Source organism: Convolutriloba macropyga, chromosome 12 (genome assembly GCF_964194025.1).
Source record: "Convolutriloba macropyga chromosome 12, txConMacr16.3, whole genome shotgun sequence".
Lineage (NCBI taxonomy): Eukaryota > Metazoa > Xenacoelomorpha > Acoela > Convolutidae > Convolutriloba > Convolutriloba macropyga.
Genome location: NC_134479.1, coordinates 21,995,911 through 22,015,547, shown reverse-complemented (window position 1 = coordinate 22,015,547; position 19,637 = coordinate 21,995,911). Strand labels below are relative to the sequence as shown.

Below are 19,637 nucleotides of genomic sequence, written 5' to 3'. Positions count from 1 at the left end.
AAAAACCTCGCCCAATTTTGCATTCTAGAATGAATATTAGAAGCTTAAAATAATTTTTAAAATATGTGATCTGTTGTCCTTTCATTGCTAACCTGTCACCTGCAGAATCATTTTAACATCTTTTTCTGAAGACATATTCGTACTCATTCAAGCTATCTCTTGGGAAAGAGCAGGACATTGTTCCTCTCCAATACCAAAACATACAACATAACCAAAACATACAACATTCTGCTATATCAGGGGAACTGTGAGTAACAACAAAGTAACACGTCTAATGTTTCATTCAGGCAATAGAAAACCTTTCTAAATCATTACTCTTACCAATCTGTTAAAACGTAGGCTTCTGTGGAAACCAACAGAACACCAAAAATAAAAATATTTTCACAAAAAGACAAAAAGGAAGTAAGCGCATGCAAATGTTCTAATATGGTTCGTATTCGTATGCGGCACAAAAAAAAACAATTTTCAAAAAAAGTTAACCTAGGCATATCAACAGTTACTACCATAATTATTTCAACCTAATTTTCAAACCATGTAAGTTGCTCAACAACTTTTCTGTTATAAGCCTTCGATTGTCTCAACTTCCTCATCGCCCAAGATGTCAACATCCGGGAGGTCGACAACATTGGGCAACAGCCTGTTCACTTAGCAGCCGCTCACAACAGACTACAATGTTTAAGAGGACTCATAAAGAAGGCTAAATGTGAGTGGGACTGCCGAGACAAACGAGGACGAACAACTGCGCACTTGGTTTGTTGTTTCTCCCCGCCATCACCCCCGGCGGCAAAAACTGGGGAAAATAAACTTAATGAATATACCTGAGCTCAAGATTTAATTTAAAAACTTAATAAACATAACCGACTAACGTCGGGCGAATTGTTCTCAAACGACCAGTGAGCAGTTGGCTTCGTCAGTACCTAGCTAGCGTTAGCTTGATTCAAGGGGCGTGAGGTTAGGGTAATAGACGATGACATCACGCCACAACATCTGCTGAAGTGCTGAATCAACAAAAGAGTTAAGGGGAGAGAGAGAGAGAGAGAGAGAAAATGTGCATGTGTGTGTGTGTGTGTGTGTGCGAGAGAGATAGAACGTGAACGAGAAAGAGCAGGAAAGAAACCCAAACCGAAAACACACACACACACAAACAGAGTGAGAGAGAGAGAGAGAGAGAGCTAGGAATATTTTCTATGATGAGATTCGACTCTGCAAACCCTAGTTTTCTAGGCTTATTAGCAATTGAATCATATAGAAAAAAACTGAAAGTGCAAAACTCAAAAGAACTGTTTCCAAAGTTCGCAGTGAATAAAAATGTTCAAAAACATATTTTGTCTCTGGATTTCTGTCATGTAACCCATCCGCAAGACCTAAAAAATTCGTTGGCCAGTAATGATCGTTAAACTCAGAAAAGGCCAAAGGTATACAACAAAGTTAAAAAACAATTGCAAATTTTATCAAAGTCTTGCTAAATTTAATGATTTTAAAGCCTTCAGAACCACTTCATTGTCTAAGGAGACTATCCAGGATCCCTTTTTCAAGCCTTAAACAGTTTCACTGGCTCATAAAGATCCATAAACTTGAAACATGCTAATTTTTCGAAAATTTTTAAAATTAAGTTTTATCAAAAAACTGCTTATCTCAAATCATTATAGTATTGATAACCATTCCATTAATTCCAAAAACTATGCAGAAAGAAGCTTACTATCAAACTCGGAGGAGGTCCCTGGGCTTCTGGTGCACAAAAAAAATTTTAAAAAAAAACATTCAAAAAACATGAAATCATTCTACTAAAACCTTGAAAACATTCAACTACAACTAAAAACAATGCAGTAACCTATTATCAAAATCCAGAGGAGGTTTTTCTGCTCCTGAGGCCCTAAGAAAAATGTAAAAAAATAATCAAGATTTTCAAAAAACTATAAAATTGCAAACAAATATTTTTGAAAAAAAAAATGCTAATAGTAGTGATGAATATTCCAATACGAAATAATCCAATACATCTAAAACTATAAAGTAACGCAAAATCAAATCCTAGAGGAAGTTCCGTGGCTCTTGAAGCTAGATAAACTTAAAAAAGTCAAAAATTTTCAAAAAAAACTTGAAAAAATTTGAACGTTTTATCAAAAAATTGGTAAAATTTGTGACATTTAAAAGTTGAAAACTATTTTATGGCCATTAAACATTTTTCAGTATTCTATCATCAAACCTTATAGGAGATTTCCTAACTCCTGGGTCTGGAAAAACGTGGACAATGACAATAAATGTTGAAAAAATTGAAAAACATTACTAAAAATTTGAAATATTACTACCAGAAACTATGCAGCAACCTTTTATGAAATCTTTGAAGTTTTTTCACCCCTGTGGCTGAAAAAAACTTGAATACTGACAATAAATTTCAAAAATTGAAAAATTTGCAAGTTTTGTCACAAAAATGCTAAAATTCGCGATGTGAAAATGTTGAAACCATTCTATTTCCACTAAAAACTATGCAGTTACCTATTATCAAACCCTAGAGCAGGTTTCTCGACACCTCGGGCTGATAAAATTCAAAAAATTAGTATAAATTTGCTTGTTTTTAGCGAGCAGTTGTTCGTCAGTGGATAGCCATGGGGGAAGGGGGATATTGGTGGGCGGGGGTCAACAAAGGGTTCAACGTCTAAGAGCCGCTCTCCACACCATAAGTAAAAGTCGCCGAAACAGTTTGAGCTGAAACAGAGCTAAAAAGCTCTAAGAGCACTTAATGCCCGCTGGGTGCTACCTGTTTATCTTGTTTTTGAGGACGAAAAGTCAAATGGGTCAGACGAAAAATCGGTCAAGCAAAAAACCGCATATAAAAGACCGACAGGACTATTATAATTGCTACAAACTTCGTTTGAGAGCAAATAATCATTTAAATTCGCTTGGGTGGTAGCTTAGGGTCAGTTAAGAAAAGCTAACAAGGTCAATAAAGTTTCTGCAAGGACCATAAGTTTTTTTAGCGGGTAGGTATTAGGTGTAGAATCTTAAACCTAATATCAAACTGCCCAAGCACTCGCAAAAAATGTAGCCATTATGGGCTTTTAGTTGAGGGCTTTTAGTTTCAACCCCACTGCCCATGAAAACATGTACACATTCTGCCCAAGTCACAATTTTCAAGTCTGACTTCAGACTTACAACGCTCACTGAAATGAATATTTTGAAGGTCAAAGATCAAAATCAAAAGAAACATTATAAACTGACAAAGCTCAGGCTTTAGGATTTTGTACACTAGGGCTTAGTGGATCAATTTGTCGAGGGCTTTTAATTTCAACCACAGTCAATAACAATAAAACCAAACATAAATTTAACTACGAAAAATCAGATGTTTAATTCCAATCCAAATGGAGCATAGAGATCTGAAAATTGAAAATGAGCATAAACGGGTATATGAAGATCATTTGTGAAAATGTGAAGATTATGAAAACGATTATAAAAGTAAATGGGTAATTTTTCGTGAAGGAAAAGCTGGTTTGAAAGGATATTCCTGAAAGCTTTTAGGCGGCCGTGCATGGTGCAGGAGATTGTTTGCATTGGCTGTTGGAAAACATCGGAGACCCAAACATCACCGACAGTAAGTAAACTATTCATTTAGAGAATTTTATTAGATCTATTCTGCTGCCCCCCCCCTTGTTTTTTACGCCCCCTAGTTACAAATTATGTTGTTATATAGCCGTTACTATGTAAAAAATGACACGTGCACCTAGGGGCGTAAAAAAATATAAGCCCACTGAGCTTGGTGGGGGGGGGGGGGGGGGGGGGGGGGGCAAAACAGAATAGATCCAGTTTATTAGTCAAAAGTTAGCTTCTACGATAACTATCAAAATTTCGATTAAGATCGGAAGTTGAACATTTTAGCAATAATTATTGGTTTAACCAGATTTCTTCAAACGAAAAACAGCGCTCTAGCAGGTGTTCACTTCAGAAATCTTAACCCCAACAAATTTCACAAAGATTAAATTCTCAACTTCATCTTGCAAGACTATTTTGCTTCAGAAAATACAATAAACAATAATACATAAGCTTCCCTTTCAACAGAAGTCTTCCAATAATCTGTGCAACAAGAATCCTTTACCTGTAGAAATTGGCAAAACTTTTTCTGAAGTTCAGAGCTCGCTGAAATTGTTCAATTCTGATTTCTTATAATCTTTTATCTGTAAAATTCCTCGATATTATATGTATCATTGCGCGCTTGTGTATTGAAGGAAATTAACGAAGTTGTTTTTTAATGTCAAAATTACATTTGAAAAAGTGCAGATCTGTAAACTGGTCACGTGGTCAATTTTTATTTCCAGCTGAAGGCAACACAGTAACACACTTAGCAGCTGCATTTGGTAAAGGTGAATGTTTCAACTGTTGTTTACAACACGGGGGCAGTTTACAACTCAAAAACAACAGGGATGAAACTGCATTCGACTGTGCTAAGAGGAAAGGTCATCCGGTCTCTATCCAGAAAGCTCTTACTAACAAGGTTAGTTAAAAGTCAAAACCATCCAGCGAAAGAATATTCTAGAACAACCTCTAATATTCTAGAATATTCTAGAAAGAATATCGAAACAGTTATGCTTAAACCTTGCTTGAAATCAAGCTTAAACTTTTTAGTGATGATTCATAACATTTTCATTAAGTTTTTTCCCTATGTACTGAGTTCTATTCATGACGTCTAAAAGATATTTCATAGTAATTTTTCCCCCGGGTTGGCGTCGCATGGATCATTGTCATTTCTTTGAAGCCAATCGATGGATAACCGAGGACAACCGCGACGAAATATGCATTAATTTTGCCACACAATACCTTGGATAATGTAACCCTTAATTATCCTACAATTTAGATAATCGAATTTTATAAGTAATTAATTGTTCCGGTGAGAGCCGTGATATTGGCAGTTGCAAAACCTGTTTATTGTGCTCTTAATCCAAAATTAGTTTTGATATAAAAATTTCTTTATTTAACAGGGAAAAAGATTTTTTCCACTGGCAGAAATCCATTGGTTCGAAAACGAACAAACCAAGAACAATAACCAGTGAATTTGAAATAGTTTAATTTGTTCGACATTTTCATTCCATATGTTATGCCCATTGCTTGTGTTACTGGACGATTGAGTTGCAATTGTGCTTCTACCAACTGATTGAGACAATTGCTGTGCGATTGCAAAACCTAAATGTTACGATTGGATTCTGACTTAAGAATTGAGTATTCGCGACGCGAAAAACTATTCTGTTCTGGCCCTCACTTTTGAAAGCGATTTACTAAATTAAATTGAAACTGAGATATTGAGGCGCAAATGAGAAGAATGAAACTAAAGATGAGACAAATTTAAATCAAGAGGAAGTTTACAAAATTATTGGTAGATTCACACATGAGAGAGGAAATCAAAATTTCTTTATAAATTTGAACAGACAGTTTCCTGTCTACTGACCGAACAATGTGAAATTGTAAGCCAATGACAATTGACAAATGAACTAAATTAACTGCCCTTGAAAACGAGGAAAAGTTAAGCCAAGAACTAAATACGGTAATGGATATTCTAATGACATATATCCATTCCGTATGACATTTCCCCCTGTTGAAGAAATTGATAAATTTAACAAAATAAATGCAGAAAAATAGTACTTGTCACCATTATATTTTTACAAAATATTAAAAAATAAAGTAAAACATAAAATTTAAAGTTTTGGAACGTTTTATTCCGAATTATCTGATTGTTCTTCTGCCTCAAGTACTGTCATTTCACGTGGCAAATTGGGGATAGCATACACTGTTCATCATTCGTTGGGATTTTTAGGGGAAGCTAAACCAATGAAAGTTGTATCTGAGATTGGCATTTCAGTCGAATACCCCTTCGTATTGTGTATGTTTTGAGGGATGGATTGAGTTTGTGAATCAGACGCCTTCTTCTGTTTCTTTGATTGTCGTTTACTTCTTCTCACCGAGGTCAGAAACATAAGTATCGCTGACTTGTATGGTTTGCTTCTTCTTTCTTAAAATTTGGGTTATTTGGGGCACAGATGGGCCTGCTAGAGAGGGTTGTGATGTTGGAGCCGCAATTGGCTCTGTTGGACTAAAATGGAGGATTTGTGTTGAAGCTGGCCGATTTTGAAATGCATCGTCGTGTTTAGGATTGCTCTTGGAAATCCTCATTTTGAAGGCTCATTACACGTTGCTTGATGTTGAAATACGTGGAAGTCCAGATGATATGATACTGTTGTCATCAGGCTGCTTTCAGGTACTTGTAACCTTCTTGCTCCAGAGATCTTTCCTCAAAAGGTCCTTTCTGTTATAACTAATCTTTTCGTTTGTTTTTCCTTGAACTTTCTCCTGCCTTCTATTGATATATTGCCCGAGTTTCGTATCGCGTTCGTGCCTCGTCCCAAATTTAGCTATGTCCGAGTTGCGAACACGTACTTCGGGTCCATTGAGTTCTGTTATAACGCTAGTTGTTGGCTAACCCTCCCAACCGTACTTCCTGGGGTCAAAACTTCGTAAAGACCGTCCAGTTTTTTTGCCAATGAGCTGCGTGTATTTTTCTAACAATTTTGACTTGAATGCTCCCTTCGCTGCGCGCAATTTGTCTCGAAATATCATCAGAGCACATCAGCCTAGCTTCCTCATCTTTCATTTTTGATGCTCTTCGTGAGCACGGGCATTCGCGGCGCTGATCATTTTTTCTATTAACACTATCCGGCGTCTGCCCACTGCTTGTCTGTGAGCTATATCCTCTTGGTATGGTATCTTCGTCTAAATAAAATTTAATTATTTTACTGTAATTTAGATTTTTATTATTTGATTTAGTTGTAATATTAGAATTGGTGTATTACAGCGTCTGCCAAAGTGCGCTTCAAATGGTAAGCTCTTAGTTATTTATTGTTTAGTTATTCTTATACGTTGATTGATTGCAAGTGTTGCATGTTCAAGATTGAGTTTTTTTTATTAACTTAAAGAATTTAATTACATTTGTTCTGGAAGCGTTATTTACCACTTCTACTGTGGGGTATTATGAATAGCGATTAATACAGGCTTTTTATTAACTAGCCTTAGCCAGTATATCGCGGTGGATATAAGGTCGCCAGATATTTTGGTCCAGCGAAAGCATGGCGAAACTCCCTGTATGTGTAGAATGGATGTCTTCCAGTACGGCACCTTTGATTGCCTTCGGTATCGCTATTCGCTCGTCAATACACAAGCTTCCGTGTTTTAGGCTGATGGCTCGCCATTAAGAGTGGATATATGGGCCGATATTTTTGAACTTTTCCTCATCGTTGCGGATGACGCAATCTCTCACGTCTTTTTAAGCGTCTTTACCGGTGAGAATTGCCAATAGTTTTTTTTCTGAAAATTCGAGTGATTTTATCAGTCATTCAGGATTTGTCCTCAGTATCCAGGGCACTAGTAGAAGGCGTTGTCTCTGTATCAGAAAAAGGTGTTTGTTCCGGATGTTGTGTTCGAGGGCGAGTTGTCTGAGAAAGTTACTCGGGCTTTGGTAGGTGTTGATTTATTGGATTTACCTCTTGGGATGTTCCAAATGGAGTTGATTGAACCATTTTCTATGAAGTGAATACTAGATTTATTTTGAAAAAAAAACGAGTTATTTTTGAGTTGATTATTTTGATAGTCAAAATTTTTTATTTTTGCGACTAATTTAAAGAATTTGTGGTAATTATTTGAGTTGGTAACAAATATGGGCTTTATTGGGCTTAATTATTCAGATTGTTTACATTCTTTAATGTCTGACTTTTGCAGTGTAGATGCAGCAAATTTGTTAATGGAATGTGATTTATGCAAGGGTCAATTATTTAGTGCAAAGAATGGTTTCGAAATTATAAGGGGTAATTGCGACGCGATTGACGTTTTTAAGTAGGGATTAATAGATTTATTTGATTGTGTCAATAGATTTATTTGATTGCGATACAAATGGCTGCAAAGTATTCCGAGTTGGTGAATGCGATGCAATTGGTTTAATCTGAAATGGTGAATAGTCGTGAATGAAATTAGGTTTTTGCGGTGCAATTGACCTGTTTGAGTTTTGTAACGGTGAATTTAACTTTAGAATTTCATCTAATTTTTGTAATATTTGTGGATTATGTTTAATAAGCTGTTTAAAAGAATTCCAAATTTAAGATTTTGTTGCTACCACAAATACTTGTCTTAGGATGAAGTTATCTTAGCTCTTGCAAAAGCATTTCTAGAAATTTAATCTACAAGGAGCATTTTTGCTCCAGGCATATGTTCAATTGTGAAATTATACGGGAGAAGACGGTCGATCCATCTAGAGAATCGGGGTTTATTTGATCGATGTTCCTTGAGGATTGATAGTAAAGCGGGGTGGTCAGTTATTACAGTGAAATTTTTTCCGTAGAGATAGTATTTGAAATTGTCAATTGACCAAAGAACTCCCAGTAGTTCTAGATCGTTGATACTATAACGTTTTTTTTAGAAATGAAAAATCTCAATGCAAATGATTTTGGTTTCCATCCATCAGAAGTGTTCTGCTCAAGTGCTGCACCGAGTCCGGAACGGAACGCATCGCACTTTACTCGAACTTCCAGTTTGGGATTGTAACGGCTCTTTTCAGTGATTGCAGCAATTTTTCTTTTAAAATATTAAAATGTTTGGTATGTATTTCAGTCAAGAGGAAGTTAGTAGATTTTTTAGGTAGTGATCTAAGCGGGTGGCCTATTTGTGCTAGATTCCGTATAAATCTACTACTGTCATGTAATGATCCAGGAAGGGATCTCAAGCGCTTTAATGATGATCATGGTGGTGTGGCTAATATAGCTGCGGTTTTGTTTTCAATTGGTGATATACCGTTTTGGCTAAATTAGTAGCCGAGCCATTCATTTTCTGTGTTAGCAAAATGACCTTTTTGAAGATTAGTTCTCAAATTGTCTTCATCTAATTTCTATGAGATTTTATGACATAACTAGGATGATCAGATTCTGATCCCGTGCTAACGATGATAAAATCATCGAGGAAACTATAGGTGTTTTGGAGACCTACCAGTGTAAAGTCCATTGCTTTTGAAATTCAGCTGGCATATCTGTGAGACCATAAAATCAGGTTTTAAATCTATAGGAGCATGTAGATTCTCCAAAAATGATGTTAGGATTACAGTGTGTTGCGGTGTCTTTGTGTAGATGTAATTGATTATAGGCATATTTAAGGTCTATTGATGACAACTATACTTGCTGACGGTTTTGCGTGTTTGTAAGATGTTGTGATAATGAGCCTATTAAGATTGCAATGTTAGGTATTTGGTATTTATTTTTATGAATTGATTTGTTGAAAAATTTAGAGTCCAATGCTAACTTTATTGATTGATTTTTCTTCAATCTGATTACTGTCGGCAACATAAAGTATTCGTCAGATAGGCTAGATAACATTTCAATCTATCCTTCTTTTTGTAGACGATCTAATTCAACCGTAACTCGACGACCTTTTCTTGATGTTTTGCTGTAAATTTCTGATGAAACTTTGTTTTCCTTACATTTTGTGTTTGATAGTCCTATTCTTGAAATCAGATGAGGAAATAGCGACGCAATTGTCTGTTTTACTTTACATGTGGATTATCAATTTTGTTAACGCATTTACCCCTCTTAACTTGTTGTTGCACCACTGCTGAATAGGTCTCTTCCAATGATGAGTTTGTGTCCGATCCTACATTTTTTCCGTATTTATTTCTCGCATTTAGGGGTTCGAGTTGGTTTGCAGTATCACTAGAGACGGCTGCCACATAGTAATCAGAATTGCAATCATAATTTTAATCGTAGACTTGGTCATAGAGTTGTTGAAAACTAGTTATAATGTTAACAGATTCCTCATCATCACTTTTGGTGGTGGTTGTGTCAATCTGATTGACATTTGTTTGTTGAGTTTTTGACGTTTGAGCATGTGATTTTTTAGGTTTGCGACATTTTTTTAGCGATATGTCCCAGAATTCCACAGTTAATGCTCTTTTTACAGTTTGCGAGGCCTATTTGGCTACGTTTGTAATGCCAACAATGTCCACAATCATCAGAAATGCTAATTTATTGGTAGTTTAGAGGAACAGTTTGGTATCAAGTGAAGTCTTTTCGTTGCTGCTGGTAATTCGAGTTGCGATTGCGTCCTTGGAAATTGTTAACAATATTTACTGATTTTGCGTTGGTTCATGTTTTGGTGGATCTGTTGTTGATTTTGAGCCCCCATCTCCATTTGGATTGCAATTTCATGAGCTTTTGTTGGCGACACTGTCTCTTTAAGAAGCTCTTTTTGAGTATCATGATCTGACAATTTGAAAATGAAAATGTCTCGAGTTAATGGGGTTTGTTCATCTCCCCGGCTACACTTTTCAGCTTGTTCTATAAGTCAATCATACAAATTTTCCAACGATTCTCCTTTTGTTGTTTAGAAAAGTAAACAAAGCGGTTGTAGGTTTTGTTTCTTTTTTTTGAACAAATCCTCCATCACACGCCAAAGTTCCTTCAACGACTCTTTTTCAATAATGAAATAGGGATATTTACTTTAGAAGATTCCCAAGGTTTATCGCCACACAAAATACCGATTTCGTCAATTTTCTTACATCTATTTTGCCACGTAACCTTTAGTTGTTGATTGCGGACTTTTCTATCACGTTCAGTTGCCTGAGTGTGATTCGCCACAGGTTGTCATACGGAAGGGATATTTGTTGCTCATATACAGGTTCAGGTGGGTAAGCAACAGTTGAAGGTGGTCCGTTGAGTAATGTCTCCAAATAGTATCCCCTCTTTAGCCAACAATGCCAGTTTTCATTGTTGCGTCCATTTGTCCTACGAAAGGGGTGGTGCGATGGTGGGCTTCTCCCAGAAGGCGTCGATAAGAATAGGGGTTCAACTGCTGACTCCGCCATGTTATGCCTATTGCCTGTGTTACTAGACGATTGAGTCGCAATTGTATTTCTATCAACTGATTGAGACAATTGCTGTGCGATTGCAAAACCTAAATGTTACGATTGGATTCTGATTTAAGAATTGAGTATTCGCGACGCGAAAGACTATTCTGTTCTGACCCTCACTTTTGAATGCGATTGACTAAATTAAATTGCAACTGAGATATTGAGGCGCAAATGTGACGAATGAAACTAAAGATGAAACAAATTTAAATCAAGAGGAAGTTTACAAAATTATTGGTTGATTCACACATGAGAGAGGAAATCAAAATTTGTTTATAAATATGAACAGACAGTTTCCTGTCTACTGACCGAACAATGTGAAATTGTAAGCCAATGACAATTGACAAATGAACTAAATTAACTGCCCTTGAAAATGAGGAAAAGTTAAGCTAAGAACTAAATACGGTAATGGATATTCTAATGACAAATATCCATTCCGTATGACACCATATTTCAAGTTAATACCAAATTTAATATAAGACTCATTCACTGTATTGAGTTCAAAAAACAAAAAACAGAAACATCGAAAAAACAGAGATTGAGAAATGCAAATTTTTTAACCTTCAATTTGCACTCGATTCGTTATAACAAGAAGTTGAAACGCAAGAAAAACAACAGTACAAAGAAAACTTCAGAAACAGGTCTAAACCTTATACAATTGTTGCAACCAAAACCGTATTTTACCAAGAATAACAAACAAACTGAGAACTAAAATAGCAATATGGTTCTGAGAACGCTTGAAAGTTTTGATTTTGAAAATTAACAGAATGAAAATTTGTCGGCGAGTACAGTGATGTTGCTGAGATCGAATGCAGTCGGAAAGTAAAAAACATGGTTTAACTTGTTCGATTCACCCCTGATCGCTACTGTTGATATTCTTGATCGTCAGTATCTAATCGCTAAAGTAACATCAACTCAACAAATTTTTCTTATTAAAAAAAGTTCTGAAACGATGAAACTTCAGACCAATATATATGAGACAGATAGATTTGATATTTCAGCCCAATTTCTCGTTTCAGTCCACTTTTATAGATTTGTTTACCCCGGTGATGTTTTTCCAGTTATTTGGTTAATGAAAATGAAATTAAATTAAACTGCATGACTGCTCCTCCCATACGTAGTCTGTAACGTTTGTTTTAGCTCTCTTAGTGTTTTTTGTGCAATTTTCTACCTGACAGATTTTCTTCTGGCCGAAATAATTTTGTGATGTTTTCTACAAAAAAAACCATATTAAACGAGAAAGGGTACTAAGCCACTCTGCAGTTTCTCTTATTGTTTTTTCTTGTCTCATTCAGAACATTTCAAAGTCGTTTGTCAAAACAAATTCTCCTTTGATGATTGTAGCTACGAAGACTAGAGATTAAAGCACAAACGAAGCAACAAATACATATGATTGTCAGCAAAGAGTGCTGAAAAAGTGTTCTTGCACTCAATATTTTTACATCACTATGCTGTGAATTTATTACAATCAGAAGGATTTGGATTATATTGGGGCACAGTTTTTTTCTGATCTAATCACATTTTGTAAACTTTTTGATGACAATAACAAAACACTTTTGAGGTAGTGATTGTAATCACGCTGAAGTATTAAAGGGAACGAAAAAGCGACGATTTGAAGGGCATGAAATTTGCTTCATACATTAAAGGTAGAGAGAGAAAGTGATGTTTGAACAAATTTTCGGTTTTGATAGGTCTTCCATTTGAGGAAATTTGACCTATGTTTCCAAACATATTGCTCCACAAAGGCAAAGACTTTTCTGTGTTTTAATGCATGTGTGCTGAAGCAATTGTGTGTACCCATCAACGACCTAGTAATAGTTTTTGACTTCAACAGAATTTGGTTTCAAATTTTTTTTGTCTTAGTAGTTAGTCTCATGACAGGTCCACTGGTTATTATAATTTGACAATAATTTTCTCATTGAAATTAGTTGAATTCTTGATTTTAACCCGTATATTCTTTTTTTGTCGCATAGTCTCAGTGATGATAGGTGTTATTGGCCTTTGTATGCTGTGAAGTATGTATATCTTTCATGGTTTCATTTTGTATCTAAAAATTTTATTGACTTGTATGCCATTTGATGAAAAATTTTTAGTCTGGCCTCCAGTTGTTGAAAATTTTGGATGGGTGAAATTATTAGAAAGGTGTTGTATGACTTCTCAATGTTGAATACTATGATTTTAGCGAGGACATCCATGTATGAATGTGTTTTGAATTCTCTGGATGCCATTCTTTTAAAAAAAAGTTTCATTATTTTGCCAGAGTTCTCACTTTTGTGTTTTTATCTGCATTCATGTAACTATGTTTTTCATTGTTTTTCTAAAGGTTGGTGCAAAAATATTACTTAGAATCAAAGGTGTGTAAAAAATCTGGCGCTAATCAAAAATCTAGTAGCTGTTTGAAATTGTAAGACAGAATTTCGATGTTAGGTTACTAAAGTCACATAATCCTGCTGCAAGTTTGAAAATGGCGAAATCTCATGTTAAGTCAACTTTGAACATTGTAACTTTTGACACCATAAACTTTTTCATTTTTTAAAAAAAAGCGCGCCACAAGTTAAAATTGTTTGAATAACTAATTTTTGTAATATGTATCAGGTTAAATGTGCGCATTGTGTGGAGAAACACCAGCACTTCATGTGGCAGATCAGTCACCCAGAGCCAGATGCATCCAGGAACATCCAGAGTGTGTCCAAAGTGGCATACAGACCAGTGATGCCTAGTCAGCAATTCATACAACACGAGGGACTGACCAGGTACATTATTCTACAAAGTTATGAACAGATCTGTCCGCAAGCTGCAATAAAAAGTTCTCAAAAATTGCTGGGAATATGCCTTTTTGCGATATAAAAATTTCGTTCAAGATTGCTAGGTTGTATAACCGCAAACACTAAGACATTAGCTTATTTCAGACTTAGCATAACTTTTATAGAAAAGTAGTAGTTGCTTTTTTGTAAAGTAGCACACTGCTTTTTACAAAACTCCACAAAACATGCTCATCCGTTTGGTTAATTTTTTGACATGAGATTAAAACTTAATTTATGCTTTTAAAGATGCTCTTCAAACCATATATTTTTCTGCGTAATTGCGTCTTTAAAAGAACCAATGTTCCGTTTAGCAGCCGAGTAAATTGTATCATCTGCAAACAGATGTATCTTATTTATCTTACAAGTTTTTTGGAAGCTCGTTGATGTATAAAAGGAAAAGTAGTGGACCCAACAGATTGAGTTTTGTTTCCAACATGTTGATAGCGACTCTCAACAAAATTTTTCATTAAGTTAAAAAAATTCAAGAGTTTTTAAAAATTGTGTCATGACATATGGTATCAAATGATTTTTTCAGATCGATCAAATATGCCAATCCTGTAAAATTTTGATCTGCTGAATGTTTTAAAAATTTTTAAAGTGATTGCAGCGTTTTTGCACAATTTGTCATGCTATTATCTTTCGAGAGCAGGTTTAGGAGGCTGATGGGTCTGTAAAAACTCGGGCCAGTCTTTGAATCATTTTTGAACAACCGTTTCACTTTAGCCCAAACCCAACTTGAATGCAAAAACAAGTGTAAAAATTTCAATAAACAATATGTTAATGCAAGGCAAATTACTGCGATCAAAATTTTTACAATTTTGTTAAGAATGGCATTATGACAAGACGATGTTATCGAAAGGTTGCTGAAACTTCTTTTTTGTCAATAGGTGACATAACAAAGCTATTAATTAATTCCTTCTCAGGATTACTGTTAATTTCGATGAACCGCGGAGCGAAATGTTTGCCATGCCAGCAAAACACTAATTCAGAATCTCGGGATTTATGTTCAAATCGACGAAGTTTTTGTCAGTACAAAACTCATTGAACGCAGCAAAAGGCTTTGTTCGCGTCATCTTTCTCCTTAATAAGATTCGCGCTTTCAATCAAACGTTTGTTTTTGATAGCGTTGTTTGCATGCTTGAGCTGTTGTCGATTGTTTTGTGGTTTTTTTGTAAAGAAATCCTCAGCCAGTTTTTGAAACAATTGTTTTTCATTTTGATCTTTTCTTTCATTTTATTGGTCATCCATTGGAATTTTTGCTTTATTCTCAAAGTTCTTGAAGAAGCAAATCTTTCAACCCAATCTAGAATTGTTTCTGTTAATACTTTCATCTGTTCATCTGAATTGTTTGATTTTGGCAGTTTTGAAAAAAAAATGAAACAAATCTCTTTTCGAAAAAAAAGTTATTTCTGATCAACAACGGCCAAAAACGTTAGTTCTAAAAATGTTGCCTTTACAAAAATGATTTCTGGAAATAAGGTCAATACATTTTTTATTGTGTATTGTGACACCAGTTGCAAAACATTTCTGAATATTCCAACTGAGAATCAGGCGATTTGAAATACCGATTGTTTTTTCAACCCAAACGATTAAATTTATAATCCTCAAGGACATTTGAGTTCCTTCGAAATGACTGATAGTATTTAAATAGTTTTCAAAATGCTCCTAAAAATTGAGATTACAATTGTTGGTGAGCGCTAAATGACAGTTAAATTTTCTTGTTCATGTTTTAAATTAATTTTAATTTTTAAGCTTTCCATTTGATTACCATATTTGTACCGAAACAGTTATTAATTTGATTTACAAAAAATTCACATCCTACACCCTCATGCACTATACATTTATCGGCTACTATTTTAGAAAAAATCATTTAATTTGTAAAGCGAGATGGTGTTATTAACTGAAAACAATGTCTCACAGATTGCAAACACTAATGATTCTATTGAGAAACCTTCTTTGAACGCGTTCAACAGGTCAAAAGGGCGTTGCAATGATCTTATATTCATAAATAGTGAAAAACGCGTTGTCTACTTTTTCAAGTTCCATTTTCTCCATGCATACTGTTATGCGTTTCAGATAACATTTTCGGTGCAAACAAAAATTTTTGAAAAGGTATTGGTTGTTAAAAGTAGACGGCTAATATCAATATCTCTCCGTCAACAAGATTATTGGAAATCATATGAAACTTCATTTCTTAGAAGTTTGTTGCTGTTGTCTTTCGATGCACTTAAAAGGCCTTTGACGTAATTTATTACTCTCCGTTTAGCAACCGAGTAAATTGTATCATCTGCTAACAGAATTATCTTATTTATCTAACAAGTTTTTTGGAAGCTCCTTGATGTATAAAAGGAAAAGTAGTGGACCCAACAGATTGAGTTTTGTATCCAACATGCTGATAGCGACTCTCAACAAAATTTTTCATTAAGTTAAAAAAATTCAAGAGTTTTTAAAAATTGTGTCATGACATATGGTATCAAATGATTTTTTCAGATCGATCAAGTATGCCAATCCTGTAAAATTTTGATCTGCTGACTGCTTCATAAATCTTTAAAGTGATTGCAGCGTTTTTGCACAATTTTTCATGCTGATATCCTTCGAGAGCAGGTTTAGGAGGCTGATGGGTCTGTAATAACTCGGGCCAGTATTTGAATCATTTTTGAACAACCGTTTTACTTTAGCCCAAACCCAACTTGAATGCAAAAACAAGTGTAATAATTTCTTTAAACAATATGTTAATGCAAGGCAAATAACTGACATCAAAAATTTTTACAATTTTGTTAAGAATGGCATTATGACAAGTCGATGTTATCTAAAGGTTGCTGAAATTTCTTTTTTGTCAATAGGTGACATAACAACGCTATTAATTAATTCCTTCTCAGGACTACTGTTAATTTCGATGAACCGCGGAGCAAAATGTTTGCCATGCCAGCAAAACACTAATTCAGAATCTCGGGATTTATGTTCAAAACGACGAAGTTTTTGGCAGTACAAAACTCATTGAACGCAGCAAAAGGTTTTGTTCGCGTCATCTTTCTCCTTAGTAAGATTCGCGCTTTCAATCAAACGTTTGTTTTTGATAGCGTTGTTTGCATGCTTGAGCTGCTGTCGATTGTTTTGTGGTTTTTATGTAAAGAATTCCTAAGCCAGTTTTTGATACTTTTTGATTCCAAGTTTCTGTTAATACTTTCATCTGTTCATCTGAATTGTTTGATTTTCGCAGTTTTGAAAAAAATGAAACAAAGCTCTTTTTGGAAAAAAATGTTATTTCTGATCAACAATGGTCAAAAACTTCAGTTCTAAAAATGTTGACTTGACAAAATTGATTTCTGAAAATAAGGTCAATACATTTTTCATTGTATATTGTGACGCCAGTTGCAAAACATTTCTGAATATTCCAACTGAGAATCAGGCAATTTGAAATACCGATTGTTTTTTCAACCCAAACGATTAAATTTATAATCTTCAAGGACATTTGAGTTCCTTTGAAAAGACTGATAGTATTTAAATAGTTTTCAAAATGCTCCTAAAAATTGAGATTACAATTGTTGGTTAGCGCTAAATGACAGTTAAATTTTCTTGTTCATGTTTTAAATTAATTGTAATTTTTAGGCTCTCCATTTGATTACCATATTTGTACCGAAACAGTTATTAATTTGATTTACAAAAAATGCACATCCTCCACCCTTATGCACTATACTTTTATCCGGTACTATTTTAGAAAAAGTCATTTAATTTGTAAAGCGAGATGGGGTTGGAGCATTACGGTTGGAGATCCTATTTTCAATACCAAACGTCCTTGGAATATTTAGTCGCTTGTAACGCAATTAATTTCTCTGTTATTTGAGATTTTTAGATCCTCAAGGTAATATAAAAAACTATATATTTTTTGAGAAACACAAATAGAGAAACGATTGCCTTTATTCCGCAGCTCTTCAAACGAATGGAACTTGTTCACGCATTAATTTTTTCTTCACTGATTTCCATGATTTGCATTGGTTTCCTTGGTTCAAATACTTTGTTATACTCTGTTTTAACTTTTTTTCATAGATGATTGGTTGCAGCTAATGGTTGCACAAACGGACGTATTGCTTGGGAATTATTTTATACAACATTACTTTGTACAGTGATTTGAATATGTGATATAAATCAATTACAATTCGATTTTTAATGCCTCTCAGATTAGAGAAGATATTCGTTTCAACTCTGCTTTGCCTCTCTCGTCTAAGGTCAGATTAGTTCACAAAATATTTTGTACAAACAAAAATTGTTATACGAGAGTAGGCCTTCTGGAGTAGAACTGTCAAAAACGAGTGCCGAAAGCAGTAGTTCTTTCTGTTTTTTGCTACAAGTGAACAAACTTTTAATGAGTAGCTATAACTGTTCTGTAAACAAAATTTTTCAATAACACAGAATTGCGTCAATAATATTAGCTGAGGAAATTTGTGGAAGCACTTTTATCAAAATGTTGAGAAAAGGTATGGCCCACGTTGAGGTCCCAGACGGAAAGCCAATATGTCCAGAACCAGATAAACCCACGACGGGGGTGTCGTGCGTTAAAATTTACATAGTCTGGAAACACGGAAAAACGCACAAATGTCTGATCAAACGCACGAGAGTCTGGTTAACGCACGAAAATCTGGACATGAGCACTTCCCATCTGGGACGGTTTGGACATAGGCGCTTTCTGTCTGGGACGGTCGGGACATACCGCCTTTCCGTCTGGGACTTCAACCTGGGGGTGATACCTGATTATGTATCTTGATCTTATTTATTTTCATCTCATTTTTATTTGCCCTTAATTTCTTGTTATTCGACTTAGTTCAAACTTCCAGTTACGAGTTGCTTCTTATTCATTTAGCTTTCGTTTCCCGCTTCGTGATTAGACATGTCTGATCATACCTTCATGCTTTGTTTATAAGCACTTCAGTTATAACGAATTCAGGTACCTGGGGAATGATATGCATGAGCAAGCACTGCTGATGGCCATACATGAATCCCGAGTTGATTGTTAAATCAACTGAGTGTAAACCATGCACGGCAATCGGTAAGAATCTTAAATCTGTTATTCGCGCCCAGCAATTTCTACCACATATACCAAGTGTCGAACCGAATCCGGAAATTCAACTTGATTTTGGAAGACTAATCTTTCCTTAAAAGGGGTACGAAATATATTTCTTAGCTGCTACGGATCGACTCTCTAAATATCTTACTGCATGTATTTATGAGAAAGCCAAAGGTTCTAATGAGTTGAAATTTTTGGATATGTATATCGGAATGCACAGAATCCCCCGCTCTATTCGTTTGGATCAAGAAAAATGTCTTGCGAATCAAGTAAAGACCTACTGCAAGAAAAAAAACATTGAAACTATTGAAGCCCCTGTTGACGATCATCGTTCCATTGATTTAATAGAAAGACGATTAAGACGATTAAGAGTAGACTGGTACGTATCAAAGAAGAAAAATCAGCTAATAACTCATTCAACAATAAGTTTGCAAAAAAAGATCATTATTCACCAATTGCGAAAAAAGTAAACAGAACAAAAAAGACTTCGCCCTTTGAAGCGCATTTTGTTAAAAAACCTAATACCCCGCTGAGCGTGACCTCTACTAAACCTAATCTATCTAACCACTCTAACGGGAGTATTATAAACCACTCTTTAGGTGAGGACACTGTTACTCCTGAAGACATCTTACCAGATGGTAAATGGATCAACGGCTACAGGAGCGGCATCGAAGTTGAGATGGGTGTGATTGGGCTGCGAGGGACGTGAATGAACGCGAGAGGCAGAGCACAGACGGGGAATCAAGATTTCGTCACTCTGGGAACATGCCGACCAATTTCCCTCACAGAAAGAGCGGTTCAGGTCAAATAGGCTCGAAAAAAAAACACGGCAAGAGACGCTCCAAAAAACGTC

At 35.3% G+C, this 19,637-nt stretch overlaps 1 protein-coding gene across 1 annotated transcript in view; it reads left to right on the top strand.

The window, feature by feature from the left end:
- The window catches only part of LOC142350361 (uncharacterized), a 187,519-nt gene that overhangs the window by 165,673 nt on the left and 2,209 nt on the right, over positions 1-19,637 (top strand). Inside the window, exons 5-8 of the mRNA XM_075402201.1 lie at positions 566-750; positions 3,514-3,586; positions 4,308-4,483; positions 13,514-13,671. Of these exons, the coding sequence (XP_075258316.1) occupies positions 566-750; positions 3,514-3,586; positions 4,308-4,483; positions 13,514-13,671 (592 nt within the window). The remainder of the gene's footprint in view (positions 1-565; positions 751-3,513; positions 3,587-4,307; positions 4,484-13,513; positions 13,672-19,637) is intronic.